The sequence below is a fragment of the Myxine glutinosa genome, chromosome 9 (genome assembly GCF_964187855.1).
Source record: "Myxine glutinosa chromosome 9, kmMyxGlut1.1, whole genome shotgun sequence".
Lineage (NCBI taxonomy): Eukaryota > Metazoa > Chordata > Myxini > Myxiniformes > Myxinidae > Myxine > Myxine glutinosa.
The window spans coordinates 62,876,176-62,896,249 of NC_136269.1; the positions used below are offsets into that span (position 1 = coordinate 62,876,176).

The following is a 20,074-nucleotide window of genomic DNA, read 5'->3' on the forward strand; positions in this document are numbered from 1 at the left end:
ATGTTTTCTGGGTCAAGGAATCCAATAAAGGCCTTAAAATAGTGCTCAGGATTATAGAAAAGCAACAAAGGTAATTGAAAACCATTGTCTTTATATTTGTGATATAACTGTATTACATACTACATGATATTGCAAGTCCTTTGAAGTTATAGGTATGGGTTTATAAAGCAAGAAAGCACCCTTGTTAGTATCAGATTGAACTATAAGTCCTATACACAGGATCTACTATGTCTATACCGTTCAGGAATATGCTTTTACAGATCTTCATCACTGTCCTGAGTGTCATTTTTGCAAAGGTGTCTACGCAAATGCCAACATTAATTTATGGATTCCTCATGCTCTGAATATTCCAAAAATGTATAGTTTTGCTAATCTCCAAAAATTTTTAACGAAATAACATAGTGAACCTGACTAAGGTGTCTGAACATCAGCCCCCTGGAACTTATTTATCATCTTCTTTTACAAGCATCTTAGATTTATAACAATATGTCTAAGGGAAAATCTTTTATATACACTATTTGGAATGCATCTAGTTTGTATAGCCAAGACTGACAGTACAACATATGGAAATCAGTATTTTTGTGCTCAGATGAGAATGCTCACAATCCAAACCAAGCATCTTGATCCCAACGTTGAATACGATTGTTTTTTTTCTATTTTTACCATCGGACTAACTTTATCGACACTACCTAGATGGTCTTTAGCTTTCTTCAAAGTCCAAAAGCACCTAAATGTTCCCAAGTTACATGGGGAACAGAAACGTTTGGCATATGTGAAGATAACCAAAACCAAAGGATTCTATATTTTTTCAAAGCATTTTCACGTGATCAAAAATAGTAGCCACTTTTTGATCATTCATGTAAAATAACGCCTTTTTCATAAAATTTCAAATCCTGATCTTGCACACTATGCCAATTGCTTTTTGAAAACAGGGGAAAAACAAAACAAAACAACAATTCACCCATTTCATTATTCTTAAGCTGAGGTTTCCAATAATTTCACAACTAACCAATAAACATCCACTTACCTTCCCTCAGCCTTTTGTTCACGACCTGCGTCCTGAGTTGTGGTAACTCAATCACCTTCTCCTTGCCTCGAGTAGATTGCCGTTGATCATGAGGATTTGGCGTTTTAACCCCGCATCCAAACTTTCCCTGCGGCTTATAATTAGGATCCCAGATGCTCAACTGATGTGGTGCCACCTTGCTGGTGTTGTTTGAGGCCCAGCTGCCAGTTTTCCGTGGAGTCGTTTTCTGGGAGGTGGAGGCATGTCCATACACAATGTGCCAATGATTTGTCGGGCAAATAAGCCGAGAGTGGAATCTTCACCTTACAAACCAATCTTTGTACAAACATACAAATCAATACCATGTAAATTAATACAAACTAATGTCAAGAGATACAAATCAAGTCATTGCTCACCTGTAGAATCCCAGGAGTGAAGTCACAGATCGTTTTCATCGTGTTTATGTCAATGTTACCCAAAGCAATTTCTCGTGCTTTTTTGTTGCTGATCACCCTAAGAGTGTATGCTTTAATTAAAAGTCAACAACCAGTGCATAGGACCCAAAGTACAACCCAGATGCCGACATACAATTGCATTATCGACTTGTTCTTTGTACGCCAGTAGGATTTTTAAAAAAAATTAAAATAAAAAATTAGTAAACAAGTGTACACATTAAAATTTTATTTTAAATGTAAAAAATTTTGATCATAAGAAAAAAAACGGAAAAAAATAAGCCATGGGTGATATCACAACATCCGTGAAAGGGGAGAGGAAGGGTAGTATTAACTAAATATAAAAATCAAACAAATGGAGACAAAAGAGCAGCATTCCATCAAATGGCGGAAGTATGGCACATCTGCAGTTGATGAATCACAATAAAATAAGGATACGGGCCTGCGTAGTGCAGCTGATTGGGATCGATGTCCTCTGGGTATGGATGAAGAGGCAGCAAACGGAGGGACAGAGGGTCGAAGACCAGCTGATGACGGAAGGTATTCTCAGCTCGTTGAAAACCTTTTAGGTACTCGTCAGGAACAGTGACATTCATTTTGAGGTAATGGCCCATTTTACGAATCACCTGAACATGCAAGAGCGTGTGCAAAAAAAAAAAACTCCATTATTTATAAGGAACAAGTAGAGGCATAGTACAATTTAATCACAAATTGTGGTGTCACAGAACAGGTACCTCCACCAAAATCAAATCTCACAGCATGCTGCAATAGGAAACACTGAACTTTTTCCCTTTTCCTTTTTGATTAGCTTAAATCGGCCTTGTATTGATGATCAAGTCTTTCATGAAACAAGTCGACTCGCCATTATTAAGCTCTTGGAAAAAACCATCACCGTTTGATCTTCAATAATTTAAAATCAGAATGATGGAATCCTTTCTGCTTAACTGGCGGTCAAAGGCTAATAAGCACCAAACTGAAATACATGATGTTTTGTAGTATTTGGAGTATTTTGCTGTTGCAAATAGACTGGCGATTCAGCATTGGTCATTGTTGTGTGGTTCACAAAAAACTAGAACGGCACTCCGTCGAGCACATACATCCACAAGGCTGAACAGTTCATGTTTTGTATCCCACTGATGGGCTGGATATAAATCTGGGACCTGAACCAAAATCGAATTGGCTCGTTCTTGTCACCTAACCAACTCGTCTGCTAAGTTTCGTCCGAATCCGTCCACAACTTTGAGATGTCCTGTTCACAGACATACAAACAGACAGACAGGGGTGAAAATCTAACCTCCACCCACCGGCAAAAATGACAGATAAATACAATGTGCCCCAAAAGCACTCTGGCAAACCTCTCTGGGTTGGATAACACATATTATTTTACTGGCGTTTGAACAACTTGTTACATTCCTCACTGGCAAATTGGAATATTTTTTAGCTTGCCCAGAACCAGCACCGAGCAGCAGCAGACTGGTGACACCACCAAACTTTAACCTGAAACTCGCAGCCTTGCTCTCAAGGATGGAAGCAGGTCAGGCCGATCATAGAGCCAGAATTGAGGCTGGCCAAACAAGGCAGGACAACATGGTGGCCGAGCTGACGGCTAAAATAGAGGCCAGCTACGACAGGTTGGCGGCGTCCTTGGCTGACATGCAGGACACAGCGGGAAATGGTGGCTGGTGAGGCCAGGACGACAGAGGGAATTCGAGCCATGACATGAGCTGTCAGAGGAGTGATGAGAGAGGAAACAAATAGGGGTAAAGGGAACACAGAGAGGTGGGGGTGGACTCGTGGTGCCAGGCAGTCACGAAGGATGGAACCATCCAAAATGAGGCACACCCCATGAGGGGGAAGGGCAAAAAAAAGTGTGTTGGTTGGAGGTTCGGGCCCAAGCCAGGACGCTCTAGCTGCAAGTTTATTTTGTGTCTCGTCGTCTTCCTATATATGTCCTCTCACCCAAGTGAGTGAGGCCTTTAAGATAGTTAATTTTTAATTAAAGGTAAAATTTAAGGTAATTAAAGTTTGTAATTTGCACTGACGGTGTGAGAAATAGGATTATTTATTTATTGGTACCAATTGTTTCGCCATTGGCGGCCGTTTGTCTCTTCCTTTCCCTCAGTTTTTCCGGTTATCAAATTCTTCCTGCAAATGAGACCCTGTGTCGTGGACATTGGGGAATGCGGAACTGCAAGCACGTACAATTAATTGGCAGAATGCAAATAAAGGGTGGAAGAGGGGCAAATTTGACCCATTCCCACTAGGCAGACATGTTAGTCCATACAAGACCATCAACCGTTACAATATAAATGCAGTATACATTACGTTGGAGCTTAAATTTTTTTTAAAAACTAAAGTTTTATTTTTGAAAGTCGTACCCCCTTAATCTGTTCCATATAATATAGAAACACTGTATAAAAAGTTTGAGCACTAAATTATTATGTTTAGGGGTAGCTCAAGGGCCGCAAAGATTATGAAAATTATAAAAATTCAACGAATTACGAGTATATCAGACTATATCTTAATTTATTTTAAACAACACACTTGAACACAGTATTTATTTTTGAACACGTTAATAGTGAATTCTTTGTTCAGTTTCTGACAGAGTTCATAGTATCAGTCTGACAATGTCCAGCAAACCCCAAATTTATTATTTTCATGGCATCCCGGACAGTGTATGTTTTCTGCTATCAGGGTACATTCTGCGATGGTCCTCGACAACTTGCAGCAGGAATTGCAGCTGAGTTTCATCGCGGGTTATCAACCCACTGTACTCCTGAATGAGTGCCACTCCACGTTCAGCGTAGTCATTGACAACTTTTCGAGAGTTGACTGTTTCTGCAGCCTGCTTGTAGTCGTCTCTGTCATCCCACAAGTCCGGATCAACCGCGAGAAATCCATCTGGAAGTTCCATCATTCGCAGAAGTTTCATTGACCTTGCTGTGACGAAATCTTCCAAGTTCTTGTCCTTGAATGAATCAAGAGCAACAGTGATTCGCTTGGAATGATCCTGATCTTGGTCTTCTTCATTCTTCATGGCTCTCACCATCAGTCTCTTGGTTGCCGAACTGACCCGACTGTCGAAGAAAGCCAAGCTAACAAGTTCCTGTGACAAGTACCACACGTGATTGGAAAACTTGCGTGATGTTGACTTTGAGATGGCTGGATGGATTGATGAGTATTCAAGCAGTGACTTCAGCAGCAGCAGGTCACTGCAAGGAGCACCTGATGCTTGAGGTGCAGAGATCCAGGCTGTCAGGTAGACACGCACTGTGAATACACACACATCACGTAATCCTCTCTTTTCTGCAGGAGTCAGTTTGAATTGAGCCTTGAACATCCAGATCTTGAGACAGTATATTACTTTGGACATCCAGCGGGCGTGGTGCATTGCTCCGGGTGACATGAATCGCACTCCTCTGGCAGGAGCAGCACCGAGAAAGACAATCACAAGTTCCAAGAATTCTTTATAATCATCTCTCGGCTGACTCTGTTCAAGATGCTTGTTGGCATAATCGATAGTGCCTTGCTTTATGTCTTCCACTAGACTTGCCACATCATCAGCTGCAATCCCTGGTTCATACTTGGCCGTGTCTATGAATCCCCAGTATTCCTGGAAGCGTTTGAAGAGTGGAACCTCGGGAGAAGATTTGGCTCCCAATCCCATACACACTTGGAACACTGCACCAATTATCAATTCCATAATGTGATGCCTGCAAGCTAGTGACAAGAGCTCCTTCTCAAGCTTCTGCTCTAGGAGGACACAGGCACCAGCGATCCGTCCAGTGTTTGAGCTGGTCGTGTCAAAACACATAGCTCGGATGCTGTCGGCTATGCTCCAGTCTTCAATGGCTCCAAAGACAGCAGCAGCCTGAGCCTCGCCTGTTCCAGATGGAAGCTTGGCAACTGTGAGTAGCTGAGAAACTCCTTTCCCTGAAACCAATACTGGCAGGCGATCAACCTTCTCTTTTCCAATTAGATCAAGGATCAGTTTGCCGTCCCAGTGAACAACAAGGGGAACGTTACCCTGAAACTCTGCCTTTATATTTGCAGATCTCTGGACTCGGTGTTGTACTCTTTGTCGGCGAATTGAGTCTCTGTTTAGAGCAAGTTCATCAATGTTCTGTCCCAAGCTTTTGGCAGTTTCTGCTATAACAAAAACGGCTTTGCGGTCTGACACTTTTGTGCGATCTAGAGCGGCTGCGAGTTCTTCAGTAACGACAGTTTTTCGCCCCCTGTTTCTTTTTCGTGTCTGAAATGTGATGCCTCCAGCAGCTCCCTCACTTGCATTGTCCCCAGTTTCCATCTTTTCACTATCTTCTGCTGAGCTGTTTTCAGATTCAGAACCAGATGAAATCAGTTCACCTGTAGAAGCTGCTAACTGTTTCATTTGCTCCATTCGATGTCGCCTGGCAAGCATTTCCTCCTCTCTTTTGGACGCCGTTTTCTCCTTCGCAGCAAGCTTTACATCTACTCCAGCCAGTGACCCCCTTCTTCCCTTTTCTCGCTGGGCTAACAAGAAATCCTTGTCTTCTTGTAATACTGACGTATTGGTCAGAGCATCAGCGTGAGCGACATCAAAAAGGTCTTCAAGCCTGGAAACAAAAGCCGACTCTCTCGCGAGTTGAGTTGGTGACGTTCGCGCTTTGTTCTTTTTCAGAAGGCGCCATTCTTCAAATGTCTGCTCAAGCTTGGTTTGGCAGTTTTGATGAGCTCTCATCGGGATTCTAGCTTTCTTCCAAAAGTTAGCTATTTCCGTGATGGTAACATCCGACGATTGTCTTACGGTCTCCTTCAGATCGAGATGGTGATGTAGGAAGAATCCAAGAGCCATACGCAATGATGGCAACTTGCTGCCACTTAATTCAGTCACAGAGTCGCCAAGGAGATACAACTTGGTTTGAGATCTTGTTGCTTTTTCCACAGATGACATTTTCAATCAGATATGAATCTGAAAGAAATAGAACATAGCATTAAGAAATTAAGAATCAAGAAAATTCAAACAGTTCTATTAGTAACTGAGCAGTGAGCACAATGCCTCAAGCAATTACACAAACATACTGCTGCAACAGTGTTGCAGCTGTTGCTTAGTCAGCATAGTCAGTCCATTGAGTCCAAACAGTAAACAAGTCTGAACATGTCTGGAATATAAATTCATGGAAAATTTGCATTATCAATTTATCAGCAAAACAATGGGATTCGGATGATTGGTTGGATAATAGATATGAACCAGTTGAACCACAATGATTTATGCTTCTATAATCTGTGATAATATTATACCATGTTTATACACCCATTGTGTCTGTGATTCTCTGCAAAGCCTGTGATAACTTAGTTTTTATTTTCAAATAGTGTTCTGTGATACACCTATGTACAGTGTTTACTTTTAGATACTATGGTGATAAGCGTTCCCAGGTCAGTGCTACATCTCATTTTAGCATTTATTGTCTAGCAGACTCTAGCTCAATGAACATTTTACTCTTTTATTATAACAGATATTGTGTATGTACAATGTACATATTACTACTGTAATTATTTATTTAATGGAGCACAGAGTTTTATAACTTAAAGGTTTTATCTGTGTTCCCAGTAATTAATTTTTCCACAATGATTGCATGTTGTGTGTATGATGATAGGAGAGAGTGTCAATTTACTTAGTAGTTAAAATTGGGTTCTTAATTTATCAACAGAATTAATCTATTATCAGTAGTATGCGAAATAAAAGGGCGGCCGCAGCTTTGGGGTATCAGAAACTTTACCATCATTGAGCTACCCCTAAATATTGTTCAATTGTGTTCATATTTTGCCTGAATTTTTATTTCATATATAGGAACAAATTGAGAGGGTACGAAGATCATATTTCAAAAGTTCAAAAATAAGCTCCACCCTGGTATACATACACAGGATTGAATTGGGGGCCAAAGCGGGGTACATATTGCTGTACTCTGTCGTGGAAATGGCAGAGATCCTGAGGTGGTGTTGGCAGCAAATTGACTAAAACCAAGCAGCAAATGGAAGATGAATGACAGATGTACAAATAAGCAGAGTGTTATTAATTTTTTGCACAAACTTGACAATCACATCGGAATTTTACGCCAACTGAATCCCAAGTATCCATTCGTTAGATGTTACTTGTGGAAATAGTTTAGCCGTCCGTACCTCCATATAATAATGTAGCTGACTATGGAAGTCGCATGTGTACTGCACAAAACCCAGCTACACGCTCGTGTGGAGCCATACCCTAATATTTCAGCAAAGATATGCTTTTATGTTAAGGGGACTTCTACACATGTTATGTATGCAAGACTGCAAATACTCAAACCTTCCCAAAATCAACAGGTCCCATACACAACTCTTCCGTCCCACAATCCTCTCCTTCCTATTTTCACCACCCTCCTCCCCTACGCTCTTTTCTTTATCTTCTTCAAGTTGTAAAATCCATCTGTTTTTGCAGCCATTTACATAAAGCATGCAGGATATTCCCATAAGCAAGGCAGTAAAGCTATTTTCAAACACGACACAGAATGGTGCATCAAAGCTACACAACATGATGGCTCAGGTGAGCCAAGTGAAGTCAGAAACAAATTGCAGACACCTTGGTTATATCGGGGTTGGTTGACAACTGCAGCAGTTTGCTCGCTTTTCCCAGACCGATTCCATGGATTGAAGGAAGGTAATCGCACCCAGCAAGGATGCACATGTGCCGGAACTTTTCTTCCGTGAAGCCTCCGAGCTGCTTCACCCTACCAAGTTGTTGTTGGGATATTTCTAACCCATTCCCTACTGGATCCATTTTGATTATCACCTACACAGAACACAGCAAGATAACCTTGTATTAGTAGCAGCATTTGCATCAGAAACAAGGATAGTTTATAAAGATCACTAAGACTAATAAAAGCAGGTATAAAACATTCAGCTTTAATCATAGAGGAAACAAGAAAGCATCTGAAAATACAAATCCCGTCTGCATCCGCTTTGTAGTCAGACTTCCTCTTCTTCTTCCAAATGCTAAACATGACTAAAGCTAAAAGATATATACAAAACAAGTACAGATACATTCAAAGTACACCACCCCCATGCCAAATAATTAAATATCCTCCAGCACAGCATTGCTGGGGCCTCCTCCCCTATTAAGCCGCTGGCGCCTGGCAATACCGCCGTGCAGCTCATAGAGACTGTATTGGGAGGGTGAGGTGTACAATAATTGATTGATTAATTGCATTATTAAAATCGATAAAAGATTATCATAAAATATTTTCTTAATCAATTGGCTAATAGCATAACTAAACCACTAGTGCTTCATCCGAAGATTTAACTTTTAGAAATGTAATTAAATGTCATGAATAAAAAAATGAAATAATTAATTTATTAATCAAAAAATAATTAATTGATTAATTGATTAATCAATTTCATCAAAAATATCCTTTATAGCCATATCACTTGGTCACTGTCGTGTCCAAATATTAGCTTCCTAGCTCAAAAGGTGCCTGAGATATTGCCCAGATAAGAAAGAAAATAAATAAATGACTAATAATGAAAATAAATAAATAATAATCATAAAACATTAAATAATTAATCAATTGGCTAATATAATACATAAACCACCACCATTTCATCTGAATCTGTAACTTAAATTTTTTTAAATGAATTAAGTCATTAATCAAATAAATAAATAATAAATCGATTAATTGATTCATCAATAAATCAAAAATAGCCTTTACAGCCAAATCACTTGGTCATTGGCATGCCCAAATATCAGCTTCCTAACTCAAAAGGTGCCTGAGATAATGCCCAGCAGAGAAAGGAAATATATAAGTACTTAATAAAAAAAATAAAAAATAAAAAATATATATATATATACAGACTTGGCATTTAATATGGAATATTTTTTTTTGTGGGGGTGAACTTACTTTTCAAGATGTCTTAGAACCAAAAGTTCATTGGAATTATGTTGAAATTATTCTAGATGTTGTTAATGTGACCTTTAAAAGAAACAAAAACCACATTTGACATTTCGAAACAAATAAATTGATCCTTGAAAGTGATGTAAACTGATATCGAACTCAATTCATGGACAGTACTGTGTTAAACATCTGTACGTTTTCCAGAAGTATCTCTTTATTTTGCACATTAGCCAAATTTTTTTTTAACAAAAACAAAAGTTAAATTACGACTGGGATTACGGACAGTAAAATTACAGTTCAGTACTTCGTGTAACCCCCACGAGCATTCAGGAGAACACGGACACGTTGAGGCATGCTGTTCACGAGATTTGCCAAGGTTTGGACAGGAATCACTTGCCATGCAGTGACAATAGCCTGCTGCAATTCACGCACAGAGGTCGGCTGCTGGTCCAAGTGGTCGATTTGACGCGTTAATTCTGCCCACAAGTTATCTATCGGAGTCATATCCGGTGACATGGCAGGCCACTCCGTATGCTCTACACCACGGTCACTCGGTCAGCAAGAAAGTGTTGGATCATGCGAGCGCGATGAGGCCGTGCATTGTCATCTTGGAAGACAAAGTTTCCTCGAAAGGCTGCACGAGCAAATGGAAGCAATGTTTCTTCCAGAATGGCCCTGTACTTGAACTGGTTAAGGTTTCCATTCAGAACAACCAGGTCAGTTTTTCCCCCTGCATGAAAAGCAGCCCAAACGGTCACCCCAACACCTCCAGCTTGGACTCTTGGCACTATACAATCTTTGTTGTAGGCTTCATGCACTTGTCTGTGCACTCGGACGCGGCCATCTTGACGATAGACCAGAAATCTAGACCTGTCACTGAAGATCACGTGATTCCAGTGTCCTGGCTGCCATTGACGGTGCTCTCTGGCCCACTGCAATCGGCGCTGGCGGTGTTGTCTGGTCAGGCGTGGCTTTCTCAGGGGACGCCTGGCACGATAGCCTGCTTGAACCAGTCGTTGGTTGACTCGCCTTCTGGATACAGGCACATTTGTCAGTTGCTGCCACTCAGCCCTAAGCTGATTAGCTGACTTGGTACGGCCATTGCGGACTAACCGGTGCAGCTGGCGATCATCCCTCCTTGTGGTTCTGCGGGGACATCCTGGCCTCGGTATTGGAGTCGGGGCACCCCTCTGAGCATTTTGTTTCAGGATCTTTGACACCTGACCTTGAGTGATGCCATACTGCCGAGCAATAGCACGCTGTTTCATGCCGTAATTTCGTAAAGCCACCACTCCATGACAAACAGCATTGTCGAGTTGACGGACCATCTCCAGAGGAAGCGGCAATAACTTTTGGAGACGTGCAGCAGTTGTTTTCCACTAATACAGAACACAACAACCCTTGTATACCCGACTGTGAAGCCAATCATCAAATGCACCTGTCTGTACATTTTGCCACGCCACCTGTGATATAATCCTGTTGTTGAATTCTTGCTGCGACAGACAATCAGTGACATGGTTCTTTTAACAAATAAATCACCAAAGTGTAAAAGAAACTCACCAGATTGATATACTGAGTTAAGAAAGTAAACCCAAGTCAAGAAAAAAAAAATTCCATATTAAATGCCAAGTCTGTATATATATAAGTATTAATTAAAATAAATAAATAAATAACCACCTTTAGAGGCCATTTTTCCCCGCAAAGCGGGGGTTGGCCTTTTTCGGGAACCGTGGTTGTTATTGTTTTTCGGTCCCCTTTTTGAAGCAATGTTTTACGGCCGGATGCCCTTCCTGACGCCAACCCTTTTTGCTGCCTTTAACGACAAACAGGGAATTACCAGTGAACTGGTACTCAATTAGCCGACCTCGGTAGGATGACAGGCTGAGTCAACCCCCCTGGCATTAATTCAGCAATCGACCGGGATTCGAACCCAGGATTCTTGGATCCTAAGCCGGCACCCTAGCCGCTAGCCCAACACCAGAGTTTGAATGCGCAACCAACGCTGAAAAACCGCGCATGCGCAAATGGTCGCGCTGGATCGCAAGGTCACGTGTGCACGCTTACGTAATATGTGGATGGATGTTTGCGCATGCGCAAATGACGACACCTGGGCCACTGTATTTTCGTGTATTACGTACGCACTGTGATGGGCGGGGCGAATGGTGTTCACGAAATGGTAAAATGCGGAAGTGCTGGAAGCAGTTGCGATGGTGTCGCACGATCTCTTCTCGCGGTCCACAAGATTATCACAGAGAGGATCGAAGTGGGCCCATTCTCATTTCCCCTAACCCCACACCCCCCTTTACACGTCCCCTCTCCCTCCCAACAAGTCTGACACCAACAACAATATAAGTACTTAATTAAGCTATAATAATTAAATAACTAATCAATTAATTAATAAATAAAAAAACAAAAAATACAGTTTTTGACAAAGTACTTTCTCACTATTGTGCCCAAATTTCAGCTTCCCAGCTCAAATGATGGCTGAGATATCGCCCGGACAAACAAGGAAGGAAACAAACAAACAAGAAAACAAACAAGAAAACAAACAAACAACCAGAGTGAAAACTGAGTACTCCCTTTCAGCGTGCATCATTGCCGAGCCTACTTTGGTGCCTGGCAATGACGTTATGCAGCGCCTGGAGATGGCGCTGCAAAGGAGCAGTGTAAAACAAAATTGATGATTTTAGGCAATCTTGACCTTTTGACCTTAAAAGCAACATGTAAACCCTGCTCAAATTTCAAGTCAATAAGATGGAAAATGATGATTGTGTGACCTTGAACTTTGACCTTTTGATCTAAAAAAAAAATCCGCTTCTAGCATAGATTAGTGAACCAATTCAGTGACACTATATGCAGATTCTTAAAATTGAGGTCAATTGGATGAAAATTGATGATTTAATGTGACAATTGTCCTTTGACCAAGTTATTGATTTGTCTTCTCCATATTCTCATCAGAAAACTTTGATATTATGGCCAAAGTTATGGATCTGGGTGTGTGCACACACGCACACAATAAATAAATAAAAAACCCCTCCCCCACTGCAAAGTGGACGGACTAGTAAAGTTGTACAATATTGCTTTCCCACTCAGTAGTACCCTGTCACATCCAAATGCGAGGAGGTCCGAGTCTTCAGTTATAACGGCCTGTGCAATGCCAGTGATATTCAAATATGCAAGTTGGGCATCGGCCTCGTATGGTGCTACAAGGCAGTCCACTCCCCGGGCACGAGCCGCCTGCAGGACACAGCAAGGAAACATGGTCGTGTGCTGATAAACAGATCTGGTCAAGGCTAAGCACGCTTTCAATTTAAAATTGTGAGCATAATCCGCAAAAGCTTTCGCCGTATCAGACAGGTAATTCACAAGTCAATAAATATTGATATAAAATGAAGGTTATCCAGAAATATTGTTACGTTTTTGGAGGGTAGATAAAGGAATACCGTAGGGAAACAGTATGGACTGTGTGCCGTGTAGAAGCATTTCGATGTACATAAGCAGGGAAAATGTAGCTTAAGGTTGTTTAAATGTGCATTATACGGGGGATGATACCGTGTTAATTAGTAATAGGGGTTAAGGCTGGTTACCCCTGTCCGTCAAATCCTCTGTAGTTTTTCTTAACATTTTAAAGCATCTGCCGGCCATGTTAAACAACTACCAGTCAAGCCAATGGGGGAAAGGCAAGAAAAAAAAACATGGACCTAATACGGAAAAAGACCTGCACAGAAGAGGCGGAGGATCAGTGGGCAGAGAAGAAGGCCTGCAGGCCATGCCCTAAGGGACGCGATTGGCTCTCGTGGCGGAAGAAGAGGAATGAGCTTCTTCTGCTGGGTCCGACAGGAAGGATGGCCATTTTTGTGTGCTGGGACAATTGGGTGCGCTTTTGAGGGCTAGTGGAGCTTTTGCTGCATCGCAACATTTTGAAAGAGGCGGGTTACTGTTGGGCTCACCAGGGAGCTGGAGGCCGCTTGGTGCTCGTCCAGGCAGTGAAGAAGGAAGTGGGACATCTTCACGAGCTCGCCACAGGGTTGATAGCGAGCGCCTTTAACCTGTGGCGCTGCCGCCAATTTGGGCTTCCCGCGTGGGTGGCTCAAGGTCAACCACTGCTGGCCTTACAAAAAGACCCGTTGGGGCAAGCTACAGCCAAGACATTTTATTTTATTACCTTTCCTTGTGTGTGTGGTTGAGTTGGAGTGGAGGCCCCTCAAATTAGAATTGATTTTACCTCAACATTTAATTTTCGTCTGTGCTTGATTTTTATCGAATCATTATTCCATTAGGCATGCCGTTCCCCTGTCGAAAAACTCTGAGTTGCCGTTTGGATGCATTTCCAGAAACTGGAAATATCATAGTTCTGTTGATAACCAGCAAGTTTGGTAGATGTTTAAACACGAGGTTGGAATAGGATTAATGTGCATTATGGTGACTGTGAGTCTTGATCTTCATGAGATAGATGGGATTGTTTATAAAAGTAGAGCAACTAACCCCAATAATTTGAACAACAAATGCCTCAAATCACTTTCTCTATCAGCATAGACTTGAAATGTCTCAAAAGGAAGGAACCAACTTGAAATGCAGAGATGAAAGTAGCCCAACTGACCTCATTCTTACCATCACAGGTGATTTGATTATGATTACCGAGTACTCAAGTCCAATAGGTGGGAGTTATCAATGTATTCAAAAGACATGTATCATGTTCAAGCACATCGCAGGCAGGTCGGTGGTCTCTGCTTTTTTCCGTCTATTCTCCAACATTGCTCCCTCTGCTCTCCCAATCCTCCGACCTTCCCCAGCTACTCCTGTCATCACATTCTTACATCAACCCCTTTCTGGTGAAATTTCCAAAATCCAGGCTGACTGCAAACCTCATCTCTTATTCTTTGTTTCTGCTCTCCATGGAACCACCTTCCAGAAGCTATTCTGTCCTATTCTTACCTCCAGGACTTCAAACAAGCAGTGCATGCCATCCTTTGTCATTCCCAATTCTGACCCTTGATCTGAATTACTCTCATGAATCTTTGCTAACCCAACCATTTTTTCTTGATCGTTAGAGTTTTCTCCCCTTCTTCCCTTTTCTCTTTCCCTATTTATTCATTCCCTCGATGTTTGTTCCACTGCAAGTCCTACCATGATCTTCCATGAGCCTCACTCAAGTAAAGAAAAAAGTGTAGAAAAAAAAAAATGAACATATTCATACCAAAGCAAAGCATAATCACCACCGACATGCTTGGTAGTCCGCACTTAAGCAGATCCTTCCACCAAAAATGTTCTTGAATCAATATATTTAAAGGAAAGGAGAAGGAAGGAAGGACGGACGGACGGGAGTACATCGTTGTGATGGTGGCACTTTGCTTTCGCAACTCAAGACCATGCTGACCTTCATAACCTGCAGTGCCATATGTGGTGTAACATTGATGCACCGGTTGAAATATTTCCGTGCTTCCGAAGTTTTGCCCTCTCGTAGTAGCTGCTTGCCTCTCTGCAGGTTTTCCTGCCGATTCCTGGAGGAAATAGGACAGTGAGGCAGATACTTTAGCCATCAAGAGCATAAATGACTACAAAGCAAAAACATATGCCAACTTGTATAATCTAATTTCAAACAAAACACAACTTCATTTTTGGCTTCAGAAAGACAGAGAATATGGATTTATGAGATTTTTGGTGCCTTTGTCTGTTTAACAAAATTTGATGCAGAACAGGGCTGGCAGGATGGCTCAGAGGCATCGGTGGAGTTTGGGAGGGGGGGGGGGGGGGGAGGAGGGCATGGCGGGGGGGCAATGCCCCCACCTTAATTTTTTTCAGTAGTTTATAATCAAGATTAAAACATCCCGTATTTAAACGTGAGTAACAATAATGAACGTAAACTGTATGTGTGATTTCACGCACACTGTAACTACACAAACAAATGGTAATTTTGGACGTCAGACCTAGGTACCCATTATTAATATTAACCCCTTGCCCCCAAAAATAGAGAAGTCAAACTACGCCTATGCTCAGGGGTAGCTCATTCAGCTTTGAGATGTTTAGTCCAAGTTCAATTCCTCATCCAATTATAAACGATCACTCTGGTGCTTGACAGGCAAGGTGTTACACCAATGTATGCACAGTTAGTAACACTGTCCATAACGTTGTTTCCTTATTACGTTACCGATTTCTTCAAGACCATACCCATTTAAAGTCACGCAATGTTCCGTAATAACGTCGTGTACAGTAGATAACTACCGCACGCTCGTCTGCATCAAAAGAGCTGTGCCAAGGAAAATCTTGATTTTATTACTTATTGATAATGCACCATCTGATCCAATAAGCCTTGACGACCAGTGTGAATTCATCAAAGTTGTCATTCTGCCACGTAACACCACCACTCATCCAACCCCTGGACGAAGGAGCCATTGCTGCATGTACGGCGTATTACTTATGCAGGTTTTCAACCAGCTCATTAGCGGCACCTATGGGGAAGGCAAGCCTACGATTCAGCAATTTTGGCACAACTACATCATCAAATGCATCGATAACATCGGTGGGTCTGAGGCTGAAGTCACCCAGTTGTGCATAAATGGTGTGTGGAGGATGTTGTGGCCTAAATGTGTTGATGACTTGAAAGGATTTAAAGATGTTGGCTCGCTATAAAAACCACCTTTTAGAGGCCATTTTTCCCCGCAAGCGGGGGTTGGCCTTTTTCGGGAACTGTGGTTGTTGTTGTTTTTCGGTCCCCTTTTTGAAGCAATGTTTTACGGCCGGATGCCCTTCCTGACGCCAACCCTTTTTGCCGCCTTTAACGACAAGCAGGGAATTACCAGTGAACTGGTACTCAATTTGCCGACCTCGGAAGGATGACAGGCTGAGTCAACCCCCCTGGCGTTAATTCAGCGATCGACCGGGATTCGAACCCAGGATCCTAGGATCCTAAGCCGGCACCCTAGCCGCTAGCCCAACACCAGGGACTATGTTGGCTCGCTATGAGGAAGGTTATTCTCGGCTTGGCAAATAAAGCAGGTTTTGATGAAGTGGAAGAAGCCAACGTTACATAACCTCTGCAATCACGCAGAGAAGAACTAACCAATGAAGATCTGAAGTGACTAGAGATGATGAGAAAAAAAGGAAGAAGAGGTCCAAGAAGTAGAAGAACCAATCCATTGGATTTGAACAAACCAAACGTCTTTCTGAAGTTTTCCAAATGATTGAAGCTGGTTTGAAAATCTTCAGTGATGATTATCTGAACAGGGAACACAGCTCCAAAGTGACAAGGGGAGTTGGTGATGCAATGAAGTGAGTGTTGTAAATAACTTCACCAAGAACAACAAGAATGACCGCACTGTGGTCACAACCTACGACAAAATCCGGTAACGAGCCGGTTGGGAAACACGCATTTAAAGCACTCTTAAAGGATTAACACTTAATTGGTAAACACACATTTAATGTGCTATTAAAAGATAAACTCAACACCTCTCATCCATAGCACCCTCCCCACTGTTATATGAGAAAGAGCTGATTCGTCACACTGTCAGGGATTGTTTAACCCCAATATAAGGCCATTCAAAAATTACATTGCATACCGTGCGTGTTGATGTGCCTGATTAAAACGTACCAATAATTTGTAGTGAACATTGATTCGACTTTTTGGGGTCCCTCATAATGAGTAACACTCGTGCCAAACAAAGCCAATGGACATCTGACGCAACAAACCCTGGCAGTATATAATCAGCAGAGGCCTAACTAAAAGCCTGATGTCTTCGGCTGAACAGAACACCAAGACGTCGGCCATATTATTTTGTCTGGGTGCCATGTGGTGGGTGGAGTCTTGCGATAAATGTGGGTGGAGTGTGGATGCTGTCTGACCAATGGGTGCACATTTCAAAAACCTGAAGGTTGACATTAATATTTTCCATTCAAAATAGATGAATACAAAGATACTTTCCTTTTAAAACACTGTACATAAATTGATGCACGCCAAGCATTATGTGGTTGGGCGAATGACAAGTCCTTACTGTCTGCGCGATTTCTCGACCTCGCATTTAGATGGCAAGGTGCAGCCGTCAAACACCAAGATGGGCTTGACCTCGAACGACAGCATCATCTCGATGTACTTCATACAATAAGAAACGTATCTGTGTGACAGACGTGCACAGGAACGAGTTTCACAACAGTATGAAAAAGATTCCTTGAAAAAAAAAGTCCAAACAAATTTAGCTTCATCAAAGGGTATTCCACGATAAATTTATGCATAGCAATGATATGAGCATACAATTCAAAATTTTACGATTGTGAATTTTTTTATGACATTTTCTTTGGTTCTGACAAAGAAAAAAATGCTCATTAGGCAAATCTTGAATTCATAAGCAGACCAAGGGAAAATGACTGTGCTCCCAATGTTGATAAACAGACTTGGTAGCACATTATTAATTTCAGAATGTCACTGGAAATAACCCATTGCCTGTGGCTGCCTTTTTGCCATACGATTCAACAAAAGGACTAGGAGAAACATTTCTGTGAAATCCATGACATCATCAAATCTTGGAAAAATAAATAAATCTTCCTCTAGAATGGAAAATTGATGGTAAGAGGATTCAAGCTTACTGGTCGGTATTCTTGCCCTTGGCCAATATGTCAGCACATGAGAATGCACCTTTGTGGATCCAGCAATATGTGTCAACTGCAACCGTATGCCCTTTGTACTTCTTGATACTGACTTGATCAGTCGCATCTTTGAGGAACTGAAGGAGTCCTTGGATTCCCATTGTGGCTGAAACCAATCACAGTATCAGTCAATTATATGAAATCAATACCGGTACAATGATTTAACATATTGTTGCGGTTTTGAAAACCCTCACTTATGTAAATAAATTCAACATCATTAAAGGTTAAAGGTAGCACCCCTAGTTAGTCCACAAGCAACACGTAGGCCACCATAGGATTCCAGTTATTTCATTAATATGTGTTTTAGATAAGGCCGTGTTTCCAATAGTTGAATCTGCGTTGTGTCAATCAAATAAGAAGTAGGCCCCATTCCGTTCAGTTTGCAACCTCCCTCTCCAAGCGACGCCATTACGCGCCCTCCAGTCTGCCCATGGCCCCTCCCAAATAGTTACGCGCCTCTGCCAGCAGCGTTCGCAGCCTCGCTGGGCTTCCGTCCAAACGCCGCCATAAGCCACGCGGTGAGGCCCGAGAAGGGAGGCGGAACGCCGGGAAGAAGGTGTGGCCACGTCATCCAGCCGTCAAAGGCGGAGCCGGTAAGCCCTAACCAGCCAACCAGGGCTGAAGTGACATCGCCGACAGGCGTGGCTTTGGGCTGGCAGAGCGATCGCTTGGTTGGCTTATATAAGCGAGCACAAAGCCCTTTCACAGGATTCTCACGAAGCACTCGAGTGGAAGGTTGGATCTGAAAGGACTTACGCGGAGAAGGATTGGTGCACTGATCAAAGAACTTGCCAGCGAGCGCATTGCATTGGCTTGAAGGAGAGATACGGCAGCGCTTGTTAAGGACTCGCTGGGAAACGCACGTTGCATTGGACAATTGGGAGAGCGCACCTTTGTTAAAGGAGGACTTTGGAGAGAGGGCGTTTGGCACAAGTGTACACATATTACGTACGCAGGACACCAGCTTCCCCCCGCTATATAAAATTGTCCGGTCGCGTTCAACTACACGCGGAGCTGCCTGCCGGGTTTCGCCCACTGGACCGGAGCCTGGACCCCATCGCCGGACCCTCTACCTGACCATCCACCATCTACAATCCCGGTGTGAGTGTGTACGTTTGTCTGGGGTATTAAGAATAAGACTGTTTTAAGACTGCCCTGTGTGCTGCTTCTTCCTCTTCCTATCTTGTATATTCCTTTCGTTTCCTCTTCTCCTTCTTGTGAATAATTAATAAACCCATCTTTGTTATTCCTATTTTCTGGTTTCCTCTTGTCCAATCGCATTCGTCTTTTCTCTAATTGGGTAAACGTGGCACGATTAGGAACCGCTCAGAATCGGGTTTAGTCATTGTTAACGGCCCGAGTCGCGGCTCGCTTCGCTCGGCGTATCCACTAACGCTGCGGCTCGGGTGGGAGGTTATCTCCTTGCTTCACGGTCGGTGTTGGTAATTAGGAAACGGGACCAAATTGACCAGCAACCTTACCTAATACCGACCGGAAGGAACGGGATAACTTCAGGATCACGTCGGTCAGTAACAGACAAGGGGATTAACCCCCTCTTGGTAAGGGGAGAAGGCCGACGTTTGAGATCCGCAACAATATAATAGGTGTAGATCGATCAAACAATGCCTGGGATTTGTGATTTTCAAATGCAAAGTATTTAAAGGTTAACTTGTGCGAAATGTTGCATTGCCAAATAATTACCTCCACCATTGAAGGTGGACAGAGGTTATGTTTTCACCCCTGTCTGTCTGTGAGCAGGATATCTCAAAAAAGTTTTGATGAAATACGGTAGACAAGTTGGGTGTGTGACAAGCACAAATTGATTCGATTTTGGTGAAGATCTGGATCCGAGAATTTTAAAGTGATTATTCACCTTTGAGAGACAGGGCCAAAAACGATATCTCCAAAAGTTGTGGACGGATTCGGACAAAACTTGGTCGATGAGTTCCATAGGTGACAAGTTGGTTCAGGTCTGGATGCAGCTACGGCCTATCAGTGGGATACAGAACTTATTACTTACTGGTGGGATACAGAACTATTTAGCCTGGTGGAGATATACGTTAGTTACTGAATGC

General features: G+C 42.4%; 1 protein-coding gene across 2 annotated transcripts in view; it reads right to left on the bottom strand.

The window, feature by feature from the left end:
* EXO1 (exonuclease 1) overlaps window positions 1–20,074 on the bottom strand; it is an 88,731-nt gene that overhangs the window by 66,020 nt on the left and 2,637 nt on the right. For both annotated transcript variants that reach the window (XM_068129080.2, XM_068129081.2), the window contains exons 3-10: window positions 17,940–18,105; window positions 17,351–17,470; window positions 14,740–14,863; window positions 12,462–12,599; window positions 8,054–8,263; window positions 1,897–2,084; window positions 1,423–1,519; window positions 1,028–1,253 (exon numbers count right to left, since the gene is read on the bottom strand). In XM_068129080.2, the coding sequence (XP_067985181.1) occupies window positions 1,028–1,253; window positions 1,423–1,519; window positions 1,897–2,084; window positions 8,054–8,263; window positions 12,462–12,599; window positions 14,740–14,863; window positions 17,351–17,470; window positions 17,940–18,100 (1,264 nt within the window). In that variant the 5' untranslated portion in view covers window positions 18,101–18,105. The remainder of the gene's footprint in view (window positions 1–1,027; window positions 1,254–1,422; window positions 1,520–1,896; window positions 2,085–8,053; window positions 8,264–12,461; window positions 12,600–14,739; window positions 14,864–17,350; window positions 17,471–17,939; window positions 18,106–20,074) is intronic.